The sequence below is a fragment of the Gigantopelta aegis genome, chromosome 8, assembly GCF_016097555.1.
Source record: "Gigantopelta aegis isolate Gae_Host chromosome 8, Gae_host_genome, whole genome shotgun sequence".
Lineage (NCBI taxonomy): Eukaryota > Metazoa > Mollusca > Gastropoda > Neomphalida > Peltospiridae > Gigantopelta > Gigantopelta aegis.
Window position 1 is genome coordinate 40,998,255 of NC_054706.1, and position 17,901 is coordinate 41,016,155.

At 37.8% G+C, this 17,901-nt stretch overlaps 1 protein-coding gene across 1 annotated transcript in view; it reads right to left on the minus strand.

Moving 5' to 3' along the window:
• Positions 1–768: 768 nt before the first annotated feature.
• Positions 769–17,901, minus strand: part of LOC121379997 (EF-hand calcium-binding domain-containing protein 6-like) — a 53,154-nt gene continuing 36,021 nt past the window's right edge. Inside the window, exons 10-15 of the mRNA XM_041508705.1 lie at positions 14,385–14,561; positions 8,615–8,896; positions 5,764–6,007; positions 4,803–4,975; positions 3,271–3,442; positions 769–2,361 (exon numbers count right to left, since the gene is read on the minus strand). Of these exons, the coding sequence (XP_041364639.1) occupies positions 2,113–2,361; positions 3,271–3,442; positions 4,803–4,975; positions 5,764–6,007; positions 8,615–8,896; positions 14,385–14,561 (1,297 nt within the window). The 3' untranslated portion in view covers positions 769–2,112. The remainder of the gene's footprint in view (positions 2,362–3,270; positions 3,443–4,802; positions 4,976–5,763; positions 6,008–8,614; positions 8,897–14,384; positions 14,562–17,901) is intronic.

Consider the following 17,901-nt stretch of genomic DNA (forward strand, 5'->3'; position numbering starts at 1 on the left):
TGCTTCTAATGGGGGAAAAAATGTAGCGGGTTTCCTCTCTAAGATTATAATGTCAGAATTACGAAATGTTTGACACCCAATAGCTGATGATTAATAAATCAATGTGCTCTAGTGGTGTTGTTAAACAAAACAAACGATTCACCTTTTTTAAACTTGGCGTTCGAAGAAAAATATTTTAGGCCATAGGCCTACGATCTAGGCTAGTAAATTAACTTCGTGGATGTCCGATACCAACGAATATATCCGACGAGATGATCCGAATAGTTGGTAACCAATGGATTTTATTTAACTGCTTCACACCAACGATTTTGTAACGACTTGTGCCAGCTGTAAGTGACTACATTTAAACTTTGCTACTATTGTTTTGTGGAACGGGGCCCTGGACCATACATCGTGCTTTGTCTGTAGGAGGACAGACCCACTCAAGACTGGTTTGACAAACCTCCACAAATAGAGCTCATTGTCAGTTGTGATGACATACACTCGTGAATCATTGTCAAAAATGATGATATCTGTTGTTCATGAAAGATGGTACCCATCATCAGCACACTTACAGCTGTCAAGCCCGTTGCTTCATGTTTAAAGGAAGACTATACACAAGGTTTTCACTACAACGATGAAAGTATCTGTAATGTGAAAATAGCATTGTAGTTAAGGTCGTGTGTTGTCTAATGCCTTGCCAATCGGTGCAGCATTTTCTTGTAAAAACAATTTCCAAATCACATGTCGATCATCTACTTGTGGACAAAAAAACAAAATGCTCTAAACTGAACAAGATTATTATCATGTATTATCTGTTCTTGTTCTTTGCTCGTAAAAGTAAAACCAGAACACATTTATATCTTGGACATTTGTAGATATTCCCATGGAAACACCACTTAAAATCATCACCAATATTGCATTATTAGCAGTGTTTTCTTACATTAATAACAAACATATTTGTAAAATCCATATCATTATAGGTTAAAACAACAACAACCACTATACGAAATGCGTTAATAAATTAGCAATTGCTACTTTAGCACACAAAAATGTAACACCTCTAGATGGACTTGTTAATAATACTGATTACAGGTTGCACAAACTAAATTAAATACTAGTATATAACAGAATGTGTTTACACATTTGTCACACATGATAGTCAAAGATTAAAATAGAGTTAGCATGTCGCCAGTGGTATTTCTAGACGCATTTTACAATTTCATTTTCAACTATAGTCATAATTACCACAATTTAGCAGTAATAGAAAGATAAGCATTATGTAAATATTATATATTATGTGAAAAAAACTCTGAATCAAATATGTACTATCACAGTGTATTTGAAATGTATATACATGCATGCGTATTATAGTGACAAATCATGTACCTAAATTAACGCAAGGTCCGACATCAAGAACATAATCCAATGTACAAACAGCCAATTAATGTGTACAGTCTTCACTGTTGATTGCAATATAAATAACTTCGGAATAATATTTTTAGTCTATTATATTATGAATGATTATATAATAACAGGTAATTTATGCTGAATTCAATAATAATAGCATTACGATTTTTGTGAACCACAACCACCTGCTTATTGTAAATCAGGTCAGGTCAGGTCAGTTCTAGTCATAGGGTTTAACATACACATTTAGAACAAGCTGCTGTAGCACACACCTGTCATCGGCGCACGTGTCGACTTATGCCGGCTCCTCGTCCAGGACAGGATATTGTCAATTAGGAGAGAACATTTTATATAATAATGTAGTATATACGAGCGTATTATATATGAATTTTAGTTTCAGTTTCGCACAACATATAAGCTAAATAAATTTGTTTATATTGTCAAAAAAAGAAGAAGTGTGGATTGCTAAATGTCACGTTGCATATACGTATTAATTACATTAAATTCTTTTTAAACATGGCCAATTACTGTGTAACGTATTTAATACTAATTGCACCATGTACAGACTGCATGGTGTTATTAAAGAGTGCTTTATTGTGGAGAAGTTCTGCTATTTTGTCACACTGTTTATATAGGTACACAAGGAAAAGGGAATAAATTGTTGACACTCAGAGCTCAGTCATTGTGTACCAGGCGGTAGATCATCACACCAACATAATGTCTTTACGCTGCAGTTTTCTTGTCACTTTTTCTCGATTCAGTTCGTAATGCCTCTTCCATAAATTTGTGGTAGGGTATTTTTCCTGACATGTCTCTGTCAAATTCACTCATAACTTGGTACACTTCATCTTCATCTAAAACCACATTCGCTAATTTTAAAACTGAACGAAATTCAGGAAGGGAAAGGTAGCCATCACCAGTTACATCTAACTTCCGGAACGCTCGTCGCAAATTTTTCCAGTCACCAGCAAGCTAGAATTGAAAACAAAATCTTTATGGTAAACTTAGAGAAGGAACCCTTTTAAATCTGATTTTACATATACATACTTAATTCTTTCTTCTTTAAAAAAATGTGTACATTCATATAACCATTGTTAACAATTGTAGGTACTGGCGCGTGTGTTGGCATTGTAGCAGGAGAAAATATATTTTAAAAATATATTTGCTTGAGCATGGAGGGATTTCGAACTGCTTGAGCATGGAAGGATTTCAAACCCTGAAACCCTCCCCCTGTATACGCACCTGAGCTAAAAGTGACAGAATTACCTAAAAATTATCCATTATTTCGAGACAATTAATAAAACAAACAATTACAGCATTACAGAGAGGCTGAATACAAAAGTCCTTGCTACTCATGTGTTATTTACATAATAATACATGATTTAATTATTAAAATAAAAGGAATATGTTGTTTAATAAAAGACAAGCGTTAATTTCTGTTAGTTTAACCAATGGGTAAGACCAATGTTCAAAATATGATATTAAATCAAATCAAATAGTAACCAAAGAAATGTACTGAAATGTGATCAAGAACAACCTACGGTATCCATCAGTAACCAGATCCTAAGTGGGGTTTTAAAAAGAAAATCCCCCAAAACACTTACACAAATATATTTCGATTAAAACATATTATGCTAACCCATTCTGAACTTAATGGCAGCTATACCCAGATAACTAATACTTCGTGAATTGTAACATACTTGGAGCAGCAGCAAAGGATACTGAAGTGCGCTTTACAAAATTATTAGTTTTGTTCGAACTAAATATTAATTTATTCCTTTTTCCAAAGACAGGGCAGCGTATTTGAATCTTAATGAGATATATAATTGTGAAAATAAATGCTACGACAGTGAAGCTTTTGCATACGGGTATATGAATTACCTTCTGTCTGAGTTTGGCGGTTAAGCCAGTTAGACCTTGCTGTGGAGGTTCCACGATGTCGGAAATAGGCAGTTCTGGCTGCGGGTGCTGCAGCAACGACAGCATGTTGTTACCATGACGCCAGATTTTCTTTCGTTGAGCAAATGGTTTTAGAAATTCTATATAGGATATCCTGAAAACAAAACCCTCAAAAGTTACTCTAGTTCATAACGTTTTGCTTAACACTAATAATCGACTAGTTTCAGATACAATGGGAAACGTCTTTCACTACCCTAGTTCCCTATATTTAGTAGAACCCCGCACGCGTTTCAAACACAGTAGTAGCTAGTACACTGACACTAGTTCAAATTAAATTACAGGAATTTATTGGCCAGACGAACTATTTCGTATACTGCTAACTATCCATCCATGCATGCATCCATCCATCCATCCATCCATCCATCCATACATACATACACGAATGTGTGGCGGGACGTACCCCAGTGGTAAAGCGCGCGGTCCGTTTGGGATCGATCCCCATCGGTGGGCCCATTGGGCTATTTCTCGTTCCAGCAAGTGCACCACGACTGGTATATCAAAGGTTGTGGAAAGTGTTATCTTGTCTGTGGGATGGTGCATATAAAAGATCCCTTGCTACTAATGAAGAAAATGTAGCGGGTTTTCTCTCTAAGACTATATGTCACAATTACTGAATGTTTGACATCCAACAGCCGATGATTCATTAATTAATATGCTCTAGTGGTGTCGTTAAACAAAACAATATTTTTTACACAAAAACGTCTCGGTTAACGTGGTGGTCTAGGAACTGCGGGTGAATTGGTGTCTAAGGTTCGAGTCCCATCAATGGCATGACAGATATAATATGTGAAGCTAAAACGCGAGCGCTTTACCACTGGGCTACGTCTCACCCTCTGAGTTAAAGAGTATCCTTTTTATGGATGCCTCAGTAGCTCAGAAGGTATCGTGGCAAGTCTGCAATTTGAGGCGATTCGGCACCATAGGTTCGAGTCCCAGCAACGGCATCGGACAATTTATGAGGCCAGAAAGGATTTAATTGTCCCCTGCGCCTGTGCGTTAATATCTATATATGTAATCGTCAACCTCGACACACATCAATACATACTAGACAATGCCAAGTCTGCACACTGTTTCATGCACGTAAGCGGGATCGACTGCGTAACTTGTATGCCCCATGCATATGGCTGAGCTAAAGAGTATCCTTTTTATGGATGCCTCAATAGCTCAGAAGGTATCGTGGCAAGTCTGCAATTTGCGGAGATTCGGCGCCATAGGTTTGAGTCCCAGCAACGGCATGGGACAATTTGCGTTAATATCTATGTATGTAATCGTCAACCTCGACATACATACAATATATAGATATTAATACATCAATACATGTATATAGGTGTATACGCATACATGAAATACATGTTATTTTTGCACATTTAAAAAAAAAAAAAAACGTTTTATCTTGCTACTTTCAGTATATTTTAATTCTCATTTTCTGTTTCCAAGGGCAATAACTGACAAACCTGCCGTCCTTTTTCAAGGCAAATCTCTCACAGAGTCCCTCAAGCTCCCAATCCGTCAAGTGGATGCAGAGTTCAGAGAGAACGTCTTTGAACTCTTCCTTTGTTACGAAACCTGTAGTGTAGGGGTCCATATTGAGAAACTCCCTCTGAAGATCATCCCACATAAACTCCACCTGACAAAGAAACAATGGCACAGTTACAACCAGTGGGTAGGTGTACGGCCAACACACCGACAACTCTCTCACTAACCACTAATTAATAACTAACCACTAACCCACTGACAGACAGCCTAGTTAGCTGAGGTGTGTGCCCAGGAAAGCGTGCTTGAACCGTAATTGGATATAAACATGGAAGTAAATATAAATTAATTAATGCTATTTCGTGTGATTATAAGTATGATAATTGTAACATACCCTCTGGTGTTCAGTGAGAAGACCACTGCAGTTGCCTCATAAGCTGCTTTTTTAATTATTTGCTGGGGTCAAATAGCAAGTCAGGTCATGGGAATTAACGTGCACATTCAGAGCAAGCTATTGTAGCGCACGCCTGTCATGGACGCAGGCGTCGACCTATGCCGGCTCCTCCGTCCATGACAGGAAAGGATTTGGGGTGGGTGGGAGGAGGAACCGCCCGCGCTGGCAGGTGCAAGAGAGAACCAGCAGCCCGACCAAGATTAAGTCCAAAATATAAAGATTGCACAGTTTTCATACGGTAATTTGGCGCATAATTTGGAACTGCTCTTCAAAAAAGAAATGGAGCTATCGAGTAAATTGTATTTAGTTTGCCGAATAGTAGCTTGTTATTTGCTGGAGTCAAATGGCACATACCATAGCGTTTATACAACAGCTGTTAAGCACTGCAAGGGTTAGGAAATAATACCACGGCTACATGAAGAGAATGACCGTTGGGTAGAAGCTGCGGATTATCCGTTTAAAGTGAACACTATGTCTGAACAGGTTACCTTCGATCTTAAACTGTCCTCAAGCATATCAGAATCGCAGTTCAGTTTTCTCGATCTCATCATAAAGTCACAGTCTCCACGGCGTGGTGGATTTAGCTTGGCATTCGGGAAAGCTGCCGAACGCATGGAAAATCCAAAATGGCGGACGAACTGGTAATAATCCAATGTCCTGTCAGCGTTGGTGATAAACGTATTCCATAAATCGCGGATCTCTCCTCGAGTTATCTCGGGATTAATATCAAATCTGAAAGAAAGCAGAAATAACCTTACATAATACTTCCTATCCCACAGTAACAGTTAGTACTTTTAGTTTCACCGACATAGGTCTACTTTTTAAAAATCAACAATGTATTAGGTAGCTAATGGTTAGTTTTAACTCAATAAAGCTTTTAAGATATAAAATTGGTCCAATATATAAGTTTTTAACAACAGGGAGACTTGAATTTTTAATCCAAAGAAATAAAATGCAGTCGAATGGGTATTTGGCAAAATAGTGAATGATTCCATGGACCTCTGTCTAGTGTCTAGTCTTTAGGAGGACAGCCACTGCTGAGGAAATCCTTTACTTGAGAGTTTACCCCTCTTGCATCGCTACAAAGAGGACTACCATTCCCAGACTAGTTTAATTACTAAAGCACGCGCGGTTCTACATTTAGTCTCTTTGCAATGCATAATTATTTTTTTTACTTCAGAGACAATTCAAGTCATGCTGCATACCTTGGCTGTTCTAACATTTTGTCTTCACCTCTGTGTTAAAAATGAGATTTAATATGTATAATTTAATGGTACTTTGTAAAGTAATTTTGTTTTTTTTACTGGATTTCGTTCTCTTTTTTTTTTTGAGTTGGTACGGGTTTAAAATTTAACATGTTTTTATATGAATTCTAACTTTATTCATTATGAAGTTAAACGCCAATCCATCGGTATTCCTTTGTACGTGAGAACATGGTTATTATTAAAATAACACATTCTAGTTTTGATTTTGGCTCTTCAGTTAACTTTCAATGTGATAATTGAAGGGCTAGTTGAATTTGAGAAGGGCCAGCAAGATTTGTCTTCAACTCGCCCTTCTGGCGACCATGGTTTTCAACCCTGTAAGATGACATTTTAAGCGTATGAAAATTGGGGGCATTATTTTAGAGTTTTGATTTCCTCTGAGACAATACTGAATCTGACAATATTTTCTGGTACTCTGTCTTCTATTTTATAGTGTTATATAATAAAGGATTAAGTATTATTGGAAATTCATGATCTAGATCTACGAGAGAACTATTGTTTCGGCTTAAAAATATACAGTTTTATCTTACATTTGAGTCCTGGTGACGCAAAGTGACATCATATTTGCCTCATGACGTCAAATGTACGTCATAGTATATTTTAAACAAGATAGTTCGATTCCTTGATATCATTTTTCTGTATGCTTTATGAAGTCTAAAAATCAATCGTTTAGGAGATACTGGGCCTCAAAGTTGAATCTGGCGGCCATATTGGATTTATGTTAAATAGCACCTTTCCCGGTATCTGATTTTGGCGATTTTTGGATATAATGTTCAGTGAGGTTTTCTGAACAACATAAAACCAAAAATACTTCTGTTGCAATTTGTTCTAGGTTCAATCATATTTTGACTGGACTCTGTGGTTCCCGCAAGCATTCAAGACCATGGGTGTCCGCTGGAAATGTTTCGGGGGGGGGGGGGGGGGGGGGGGACACGTTAGCACAGTATAGTCATGGTTAGGAATATGCAGGCACGGCGAAAGTACGAGGAGGGGCTGACTAATCAGATCGAATTCTAAAGGGATTCGTGGGGCATGCTCCTTCAGAAGTATTGAAAATTAGATGTAAAATTGATCATTACAAATGCTGATGAATGTAACACTTATTAAAAGCATCTTTCAGGATGTATAACATTAGTACATGTTTGCAAGTGTATTCGCTGAATAGATAAACACCAAAGTTAGGTATCAAATTGTTGGATCAAATGAAATATGAAATATCACTATTTAAGACTTTTTCTTTAAGCTTTTAGCTCAACTCCCTTGGTACCGTGTTTACGGGCTCCCATTTTTGTAGAGGAGCAGGCTGGATTTTGCCTGAATTAAACGAAAATGCCCGAATCTGAATAATATTTATTCATATTAGCATTACTATCAAACAGCTATATAGGGTTACAAACGAATCACTGCGCATGTTTACATGGATTACAACTAGTTTTGAGGGTAGAATGGTGGAAATACATGGTAAACACATTTTGACTGAATATCTGTATCATTTTTGCCTGAATTTGAGGTTTTGCTCCAGCACTAAGGGAGCAGTTATTCCCCCCCCCCCCCCCCCAATCTGTCTGGTACGCTTATGGAAAACTTGATGTTCTATAATGCAATATCCTGCTTTCTACAAGTACAATTAATAATGTCAAATGTTGGTAAATAACAATATTTAGATAAATATAGCTAACATATACATTAACTGTCGAATATACATCAAAATAAATTGCCCCACATCTTGCGGACGCCCTATGTCCAGGGCAAACCATCGTCTTGGGTACCATCTTGGTACTTTTATACTTTCGTACATGTTACTAAGTATACGATTTTTTGGCACTGGTATTTTAATGTAGTCATTTGTTGCACACCACAGTACGTTTTATTGTACTATTGCGCTAATCCACGAGAGGGTAGCTCAAGTGTCCTGTAGCCGTGGCCAACTTGGTGTGCGCTCAAGCTAAAGGGAAGGTGATGGGAATGCCCTCTTCTCTGAAGTAACCAAAACAAAAGTGTTGAATGTATGGAAATATTACAATGGACTTATTTGTTTTTAGTGAGGTTGATGTAATATCGCTGTGCTTATTACCTTTTAAACATCTGATACATCATTTCTGGTGTGATTCGTCTGGTGTTGGTTTCATCCAGACTGTAGAACGTGTCCTCTATGTCCTGGTAGTGCTTCTTGAGCAGGCCTTTGATGAGCTTGAACAGCTCATTAGTTGATCGTCTGCTCGTCTCCTCGTCTAGAGCGCCCACCTCCAGCTCGTCGTCCTCCAGGAGAGGGGACTCACACTGTTTAAGTGGCGGGTAGTCCGACGTCTCCACAACTTTATTGGGTCTTTCCTCGAAAAGGCTTTGTGCTTTTCCTCTAGAAGAAGTTAAAATGATGTAATGAGAAAATGCCATTAATGTTTAGTTTGACAAAAAATACAAACCACACTGAAGACGGGGTGGGGGCAAGAAAAACAGAGACAAATAACAATACGAATTATTAAAAAAACAAACAAACAAAACAACAAACAAGCAATAAAAACCCACAAACTAAACAAACACACTTTTAAAGCAGGAGAAATACAATATATCGAACCTGAGGCAGAACTAAAAGTGTAACGAAGGAAGATTAAGATGTGATCTACTATATATATTAATACGTATTTCTGATAAATTAAGTGGTTTTAACATCATAGTAATTAAAGCATTCATATTAATACTACTAATAATATGCATGAACATGTAATGTTGAGCTGTCACTGTTATAATAGGTAAATGCTCAGACATAAAATGTAATTGTTGGAGAAGTATTTCATGATGTGAGTTATTATTAATACTCCCTGCACTAGCAGCTTTGGAAGTATTTCATGATGTGAGTTATTATTAATACTCTCTGCACTAGCAGCTTTGGAAGTATTTCATGATGTGAGTTATTATTAACACTGCACTAGCAGCTTTGGAAGTATTTCATGATGTGAGTTATTATTAATATTCTCTGCACTAGCAGCTTTGAAAGTATTTCATGATGTGAGTTATTATGAACACTGCACAAGCAGCTTTGGAAGTATTTCATGATGTGAGTTATTATTAACACTGCACTAGCAGCTTTGGAAGTATTTCATGATGTGAGTTATTATTAATACTCTCTGCACTAGCAGCTTTGGAAGTATTTCATGATGTGAGTTATTATTAATACTCTCTGCACTAGCAGCTTTGGAAGTATTTCATGATGTGAGTTATTATTAACACTGCACTAGCAGCTTTGGAAGTATTTCATGATGTGAGTTATTATTAATACTCCCTGCACTAGCAGCTTTGAAAGTATTTCATGATGTGAGTTATTATTAACACTGCACTAGCAGCTTTGGAAGTATTTCATGATGTGAGTTATTATTAATACTCTCTGCACTAGCAGCTTTGGAAGTATTTCATGATGTGAGTTATTATTAATACTCTCTGCACTAGCAGCTTTGGAAGTATTTCATGATGTGAGTTATTATTAACACTGCACTAGCAGCTTTGGAAGTATTTCATGATGTGAGTTATTATTAATACTCCCTGCACTAGCAGCTTTGAAAGTATTTCATGATGTGAGTTATTATTAACACTGCACAAGCAGCTTTGGAAGTATTTCATGATGTGAGTTATTATTAATACTCTCTGCACAACAAGCTTTGGAAGTATTTCATGATGTGAGTTATTATTAATACTCTCTGCACTAGCAGCTTTGGAAGTATTTTATGCCAGTCACATTAAAAAAATAAAAAGTCACGATGTAGGTCAGATATGTTTATAATTTGACGTCTGTTACAATAATTTACAGACACCACACGAATTATTTTGCTATCTTTGTTCTGGTCAGATGCCGTTCAACAATTGCATGATGGTTTAGAAGGTAGGCTATCGTGGAATACATTACTAAACGTTACGAGATGAACGAGTGTGTCAACTTACGTTACGTCGTGATGCATATCGTTTTTAAAACATTATGTCATTTTTATTCATAAAGTAAAACGAACCAATCATGACAATCCTGTTCCTTAATTAATGATTTTTAAATACAAATCTAGAATTCATCCCCCCCCCCCAAAAAAAAAAAAAAAAAAAAGAGAAGAAAAAAAGAAGAAGATGTCAACAGACAAAAGTGGACAAATGACCTATAAAGGGCAACAAGTGGGGATAGGGGTAGGCTTGAGAACTTTAATTTATTCAAAATCGCTGCCACATTTAACTTAATTTCGTGTATTTTGTAGCTTCTAGATCCTACACCCCATATCTATATATAGGTTTTCTGGGTCACAGAACACGAAAATGACACTTTCAGATAGCATAGACTTTTTGCACTAAAATATCACTTTTTTGAAATGATAGATCATGGAATTTCATAATTCTAACAGCTTGAGCGAACAGTTTGTAAGTGGATCATGTGTTCACCATATTTAATACCAAAACATTGGTCTATCTAGTTAATGTTGAAAAGGGATGGCGTTATTATCTGAATAATCCTGTTACACGGTGTGGACAGAACGGGAAACTTGTTCCGTGAGGCTTATCAACAGGCTCATGAATAACAAACGAAACGAAGGCTGTTTTACCTTATAAGTAAACCTCTTTCTATGTACTACTTTTTTTCTATGTACCAGAAAAAAGGCTTCAAGTGACTAAAAAGACAGTGCAAGTGAAATTGTAGCTAAAGAGATTGCATTGAATAGATAAATATACAGGTTTACCCACAAGACAGAAAGATCAGTAGAAAAACAAATTGTGGTTGACTGAAACATTTCAGAATAGGCAGAAAGGTATGGGAGAAAGTTCAAGATTATAGTCTGAGGAATGTTATAAACTGCAAATTCAATGACCGACCCTAACTCACACAAACATCTACTTGAATAACTGGCATGCAGGGCCGTACCCTCCTGAGAATTTCACTTTTTTTCTTCTTCATTTGTTTATAAAAAGTATTGCCCCCTGGGATATAATGCAACAGTACACCTCCATTCTTGTGCATTCCTTTACTGGCATATACGAAGAAAGTAGTGCCCCCTGGGATATAATGCAACAGTACACCTCCATTCTTGTGCATTCCTTTACTGGCATATACGAAGAAAGTAGTGCCCCCTGGGATATAATGCAACAGTACACCTCCATTCTTGTGCATTCCTTTACTGGCATATACGAAGAAAGTAGTGCCCCCTGGGATATAATGCAACAGTACACCTCCATTCTTGTGCATTCCTTTACTGGCATATACGAAGAAAGTATTGCCCCCTGGGATATAATGCAACAGTACACCTCCATTCTTGTGCATTCCAGTCCTTTACTGGCATATACGAAGAAAGTAGTGCCCCCTGGGATATAATGCAACAGTACACCTCCATTCTTGTGCATTCCTTTACTGGCATATACGAAGAAAGTAGTGCCCCCTGGGATATAATGCAACAGTACACCTCCATTCTTGTGCATTCCTTTACTGGCATATACGAAGAAAGTATTGCCCCCTGGGATATAATGCAACAGTACACCTCCATTCTTGTGCATTCCTTTACTGGCATATACGAAGCAAGTAGTGCCCCCTGGGATATAATGCAACAGTACACCTCCATTCTTGTGCATTCCTTTACTGGCATATACGAAGAAAGTAGTGCCCCCTGGGATATAATGCAACAGTACACCTCCATTCTTGTGCATTCCTTTACTGGCATATACGAAGAAAGTAGTGCCCCCTGGGATATAATGCAACAGTACACCTCCATTCTTGTGCATTCCTTTACTGGCATATACGAAGAAAGTATTGCCCCCTGGGATATAATGCAACAGTACACCTCCATTCTTGTGCATTCCAGTCCTTTACTGGCATATACGAAGAAAGTATTGCCCCCTGGGATATAATGCAACAGTACACCTCCATTCTTGTGCATTCCTTTACTGGCATATACGAAGAAAGTAGTGCCCCCTGGGATATAATGCAACAGTACACCTCCATTCTTGTGCATTCCTTTACTGGCATATACGAAGAAAGTAGTGCCCCCTGGGATATAATGCAACAGTACACCTCCATTCTTGTGCATTCCTTTACTGGCATATACGAAGAAAGTAGTGCCCCCTGGGATATAATGCAACAGTACACCTCCATTCTTGTGCATTCCTTTACTGGCATATACGAAGAAAGTATTGCCCCCTGGGATATAATGCAACAGTACACCTCCATTCTTGTGCATTCCAGTCCTTTACTGGCATATACGAAGAAAGTATTGCCCCCTGGGATATAATGCAACAGTACACCTCCATTCTTGTGCATTCCTTTACTGGCATATACGAAGAAAGTATTGCCCCCTGGGATATAATGCAACAGTACACCTCCATTCTTGTGCATTCCAGTCCTTTACTGGCATATACGAAGAAAGTATTGCCCCCTGGGATATAATGCAACAGTACACCTCCATTCTTGTGCATTCCTTTACTGGCATATACGAAGAAAGTATTGCCCCCTGGGATATAATGCAACAGTACACCTCCATTCTTGTGCATTCCTTTACTGGCATATACGAAGAAAGTATGTCAACAAAGGACGAATGTATCATAAACAAAGAAGCAGCAAGAAATGGACAAAGTAATGAGCGAAATTAATTCTGGTACAATTTCAGGATTTACTAAAACACAATCAGTGAGTTTATAAAGGAGTCTTCTGTACTGTTTGAATGTACATTATGTCAGTGTTGGAGGTGTCGCTGGTGCCAAAGTCAGGGTGGAAGGTGGTTATTCAAACAGTAGACATACAGAAAGAAAGTTTGTTTTGTTTAACGACTCCACTAGAGCACATTGATTGATTAATCAAGCTATCGGGTGCCTACAGTGCCCTAGATTTAATTGATCAGGTTTAGTAAATAATGTACCTCCTTGGCAGAATTCATTTACCAGTTCGCATCATGTTTATGTTCCTAATGAAATAATTTACGTCCTATAAATATTATTAAATTGGAATGACAAAACCGTAGTTTTTTTTTAAATATCTGTTTGAAAATTCATGTTAAATCATGCATACATGTACTCCATGTTCTTTTTCTGGAACCTCTGTTTTTGGTTCTGATATTAATCAAACATTGACATTTAAAAAAAAAAAATTGATTTTGACTTCATTATGAAAAATTATGTATTATAGTCAACCAATATTTAACCACTGCTCTTTCTGTCTTGGGGTAAACATTTTTATTGTCCAGTTAAATACAAACTTCCTTAGGTACAACTTCACTTGCACTGCTATTTATAGTTGCTTAAAGCCTTTTTTCTTATGTATAACATAGTAAAAGCATTCTACTGATTATGTAGCCACACATATTTTATTATTGTTCCTTCTACACTATCTGTGCAGGCAAAACAGCATGGGCCGTCCTTTTTCAACAGCATGTTTTGGTATTAAACTACAGAGAAAAAAACTACAGTGAAATACCGTATTTTTAGTTCATAAATGCACAAAGTAACTCTCTACGAAGTCTATGTTCTATAAAACTGACATATTCGTCTTCTACAAGCACCAATACCCATATATTGATATATTACACAGGGTATAACGTGGTCATAGACCAAACATTCCACCGGATTAGTGTTCAGGGACCAAAATGGCCATAGGAAATACAAGGCACAAAAATTCTGCCTGGATTTGCCCAAGCCTAGTAGGGGGAGAGCATTACGTAATTTTAGAGGGGAAAGTAGTGTTAGCTGTTAACGTTACAAAACGTTGTATGAAGAAGTGTAGTGAGGGTGTATACAAATGTCAGATTTTGCATTACATAATAGATGGCCTCTAACGGGAACGTGAAAAATGGTAATCTGGGGTTACTGTCTATTATACCAAATAACAAACTCACTTCGTATCAAAAAACTGCATGAACTGAACATATTTGACATTTCCGTCTTCATCCAAAGGCACTCGGTCCATGAAACTTCTGAACTGTGGATCAGTCAAGGGCATGTCGAATCGGCTCTCAAGGGCAGCACGAAACTCTTCCTGACTTATTACATCCTGGCCCAGTTTGTCAATGTTCCTGAAGTTAAACATTCCACATTTGTTTGGAAAATGTATTTGAATTGGAGGCTCGAGCTGTTTAAGCATTATTTACTTTTGATGGCTTCTTAGCCATTTCCTAGCATATGGAGAAAAAAAGAAGACAATTCTTGGCTGTCTTATATATAAATATTATATGCTGCGAGACTCTGCCAAGGGGCATTCGACATTCGACCAAAGCACGGTAAAGAGGTATCTTAAGACAGTAACCGGTTATTTCATTTATCCTGCAATTCTACATAATACAATAAAATTAATGAACCGTTTTATTTTACAAGTTCACTATTTTCCAAAGTAGGCTACTAGGTTCACACATATTGAATGTCGTGTCGCCTACACTATTAATACACCAAAAACAAAATAGTACTTACATAACAACATTTTTTTGTTTTTAGAATAAAAAGTATTTACTAAACGTTTTTTTAAACCAGTCATCAATTAGAAATAAACGAATAAGTAATTTTGAACAATACAACATTCATTTGCTGATCATGACTACTGTAAAAGTAGTTCTGTGCCAAAAAGCTATATTTCTGATCAGTGACAGAAAATATAGAAATTTATTTAGTCATCATATGATCTTGCCAATATATACAGTAATTGTAGAATAATAAACAAAATCATTTTGAAAGTACTACTAAAGCAACACATGTTCCCAACGGGGCGCAACACATTTTACTATCTCCTTGAGAGATTTTCCCGAAAAAAGTGTGGAAGACAAATTCTAAGTTTAAGAGCCGTAACTGTCAAAAATAAGTAAATCGCCATTTACTTGATATGTAACAGTGCATAATAAATCTATACACAAAATTTCAGCTTAGTATCTTTCAGGCATTGTGAAAAAAGTTCGGAAAACTATATATGGAATAAACAGACGGACGGACGGACAGAAGGACGAAGACGAATCATAGGAACTAATAAAATACACCATTTCCATTGAGAGAATTCATACTGGGTGATGTGATGGGTGCGATGCGGCCAGCCGCAGTAAAATAAGTTATCACTGACGCTCTTTAAATTTCGATAAAAAATACTATATATATAGCAATAATAAACATGACAGCTCTACTTTTAATGTTTAATATAAAAATGCACTGCATTAGGCAACCGCTAACAGTGGTACTATGATCAATGGCAAATCACACAGTATATTTATTATAGACGATTTCATTCAAATTTATGTATTTATTTTAGAACTAATAGCACAGAGCAATAAATAAATAACAGCTAAATAAATTGTTTGTAATCTTGTAATCCTGCATACATCTGAATAAATGCATTCCCCTTTACATGGGGATGGGCGTTGCCCAGTGGTAAAGCGCTCGCTCGATGCGCGGTCAGTCTGGGCCCATTGGGCTATTTCTCGTTCCAGCCAGTGCACCACGACTGGTATATCAAAGGCCGTGGTATGTACTACCCTGTCTGTGGAATTGTGCATATAAAAGATCCCTTGCTGCTAATCGAAAAGAGTAGCCCATGAAGTGGTGACAGCGGGTTTCCTCTCTCAATATCTGTGTAGTTCTTAACCATATGTCTGACGCCATATAACCGTGAATAAAATGTGTTGAGTGCGTCGTTAAATAAAACATTTCTTTCTTTCTTTTTTCTTTCTCCTTTACAATATAAAATATTTTTTTGCAAACGCTTAATATGTATCACTAAACACGTGGGACAACTCTCTCTCTCTCTCTCTCTCTCTCTCTCTCTCTCTCTCTCTCTCTCTCTCTCTCTCTCTCTTTTCTAGGTCACTTTCTCTGTGCCTTTCTTTATCTCTTTATTTCTCTCTCTATCTGTTTTTCTTTCCCCTCTCTCCCAAATCAAAATATATAGCTAGGTTAGCTACTAGATTAGCTACCAGTCATTAAAAGCATTATGATTTGTTGTAACTTGATTTTTGGGGGTTATTAAAAGTTATTTACACATTATAGCCTATTAAAAAAAAACTCCGTCAGTTGTTTAGTTGGTATTCGAATATTCGCCCGTCATTTCTATGGAATATTCGTATACCATTTTCGGGTCGAATACCGAACACTAATTATAACTACAGGTAAAACCCCACATCTAAATGATGGTGATTTTCAGTATTTTAATGGCGTTAATAATATAATGTTCAAAATAAGTAGGGGACATTCAAATATATCACAATATATTGCAATATTAATTAATGGTACAACACAAGCACTCATATGACAAGGGACTGGCATTAAAGATCATAGCGAGGATAGTGATGTAGGTCCGGGGAGACACAAATAGGCAACAGGGGTGGTGCTTATCAATTTGACGTTTGCAATATTTGCACTAGTAACGGGTAAAATCCCCGCGATTCGCCAAGCACGTACAAATCCGACGAGGCATGCTCCTGATTAAACGTCCAATTACATTTTGGGGGATCCTGTCCCATTCCTCTTGGAGAATGGCGCCTAATTCAGCCAAGTTGGTAGGCTAACGATGACGTTCTTTGAGACGTCGTCCGATGATGTCCCACATGTGGTGAATGGGTGAAAGGTTTAGGTCTGGCCACTGTAGTGTGGTGATGTTCTGTTGCTGCAGATATGCAGTGACTAGTAGACTTCGGTGAGCACGGGCGTTGTCGTCCTGAAAAACAAAATAGCGTCCAGCCTGACGTGCGAAGGGCACAACGATCGGTGCAAGGATTGTGTCACGGTAGTACTGCCCATTCATCCTCTCATGAACAATATGCAGCTGCGTTCTGGCAGTCATGGTGATGCCACCCCACACCATAACAGACCCTCCTCCAAATTGGTCATGAGGACGAACGTTGACGGTGGTGTAGCGTTCATTTGGACTTCGCCAGACACGCTGTTGTCAATCATGGAATTTTTAAATCTGGACTCGTCTAAAAACATTACCCGAGCCCAACTCCTGTTATGCCAATGTCTACGATGTGTACACCATTGACATCTGGCAGCAATGTGTCTCTCAGTCAAATGTGGGGTAACGTAATGTCGACACGCGTGGATGTTACTACTGTGCAGTCTGTTACGAATAGTTTGACCAGACACTGTAACGCCAGTTGTGACACGGAGTTCTCTTGCGATTTTATTGGCTGACTGATCTCGATTCCTCAACGTGTAAGTCCTAATGAAGCGGTCCCGAACAGGAGTTGTGGCCCTTGGCCGTCCTGAACGGGGACGATCATCCACATTTCTGGTTTGCAATATCAGGCCCACAATCGGCTAATGACTGATTAAGTCTACGGGCCACAATTCGCTGGGTGGTGCCAACTTAGAGCATGCCTACAGCCCTGAGACGTGCATGATTGGAGACGTCGCATTGTTGAAAAGTTACACAATGTTGTA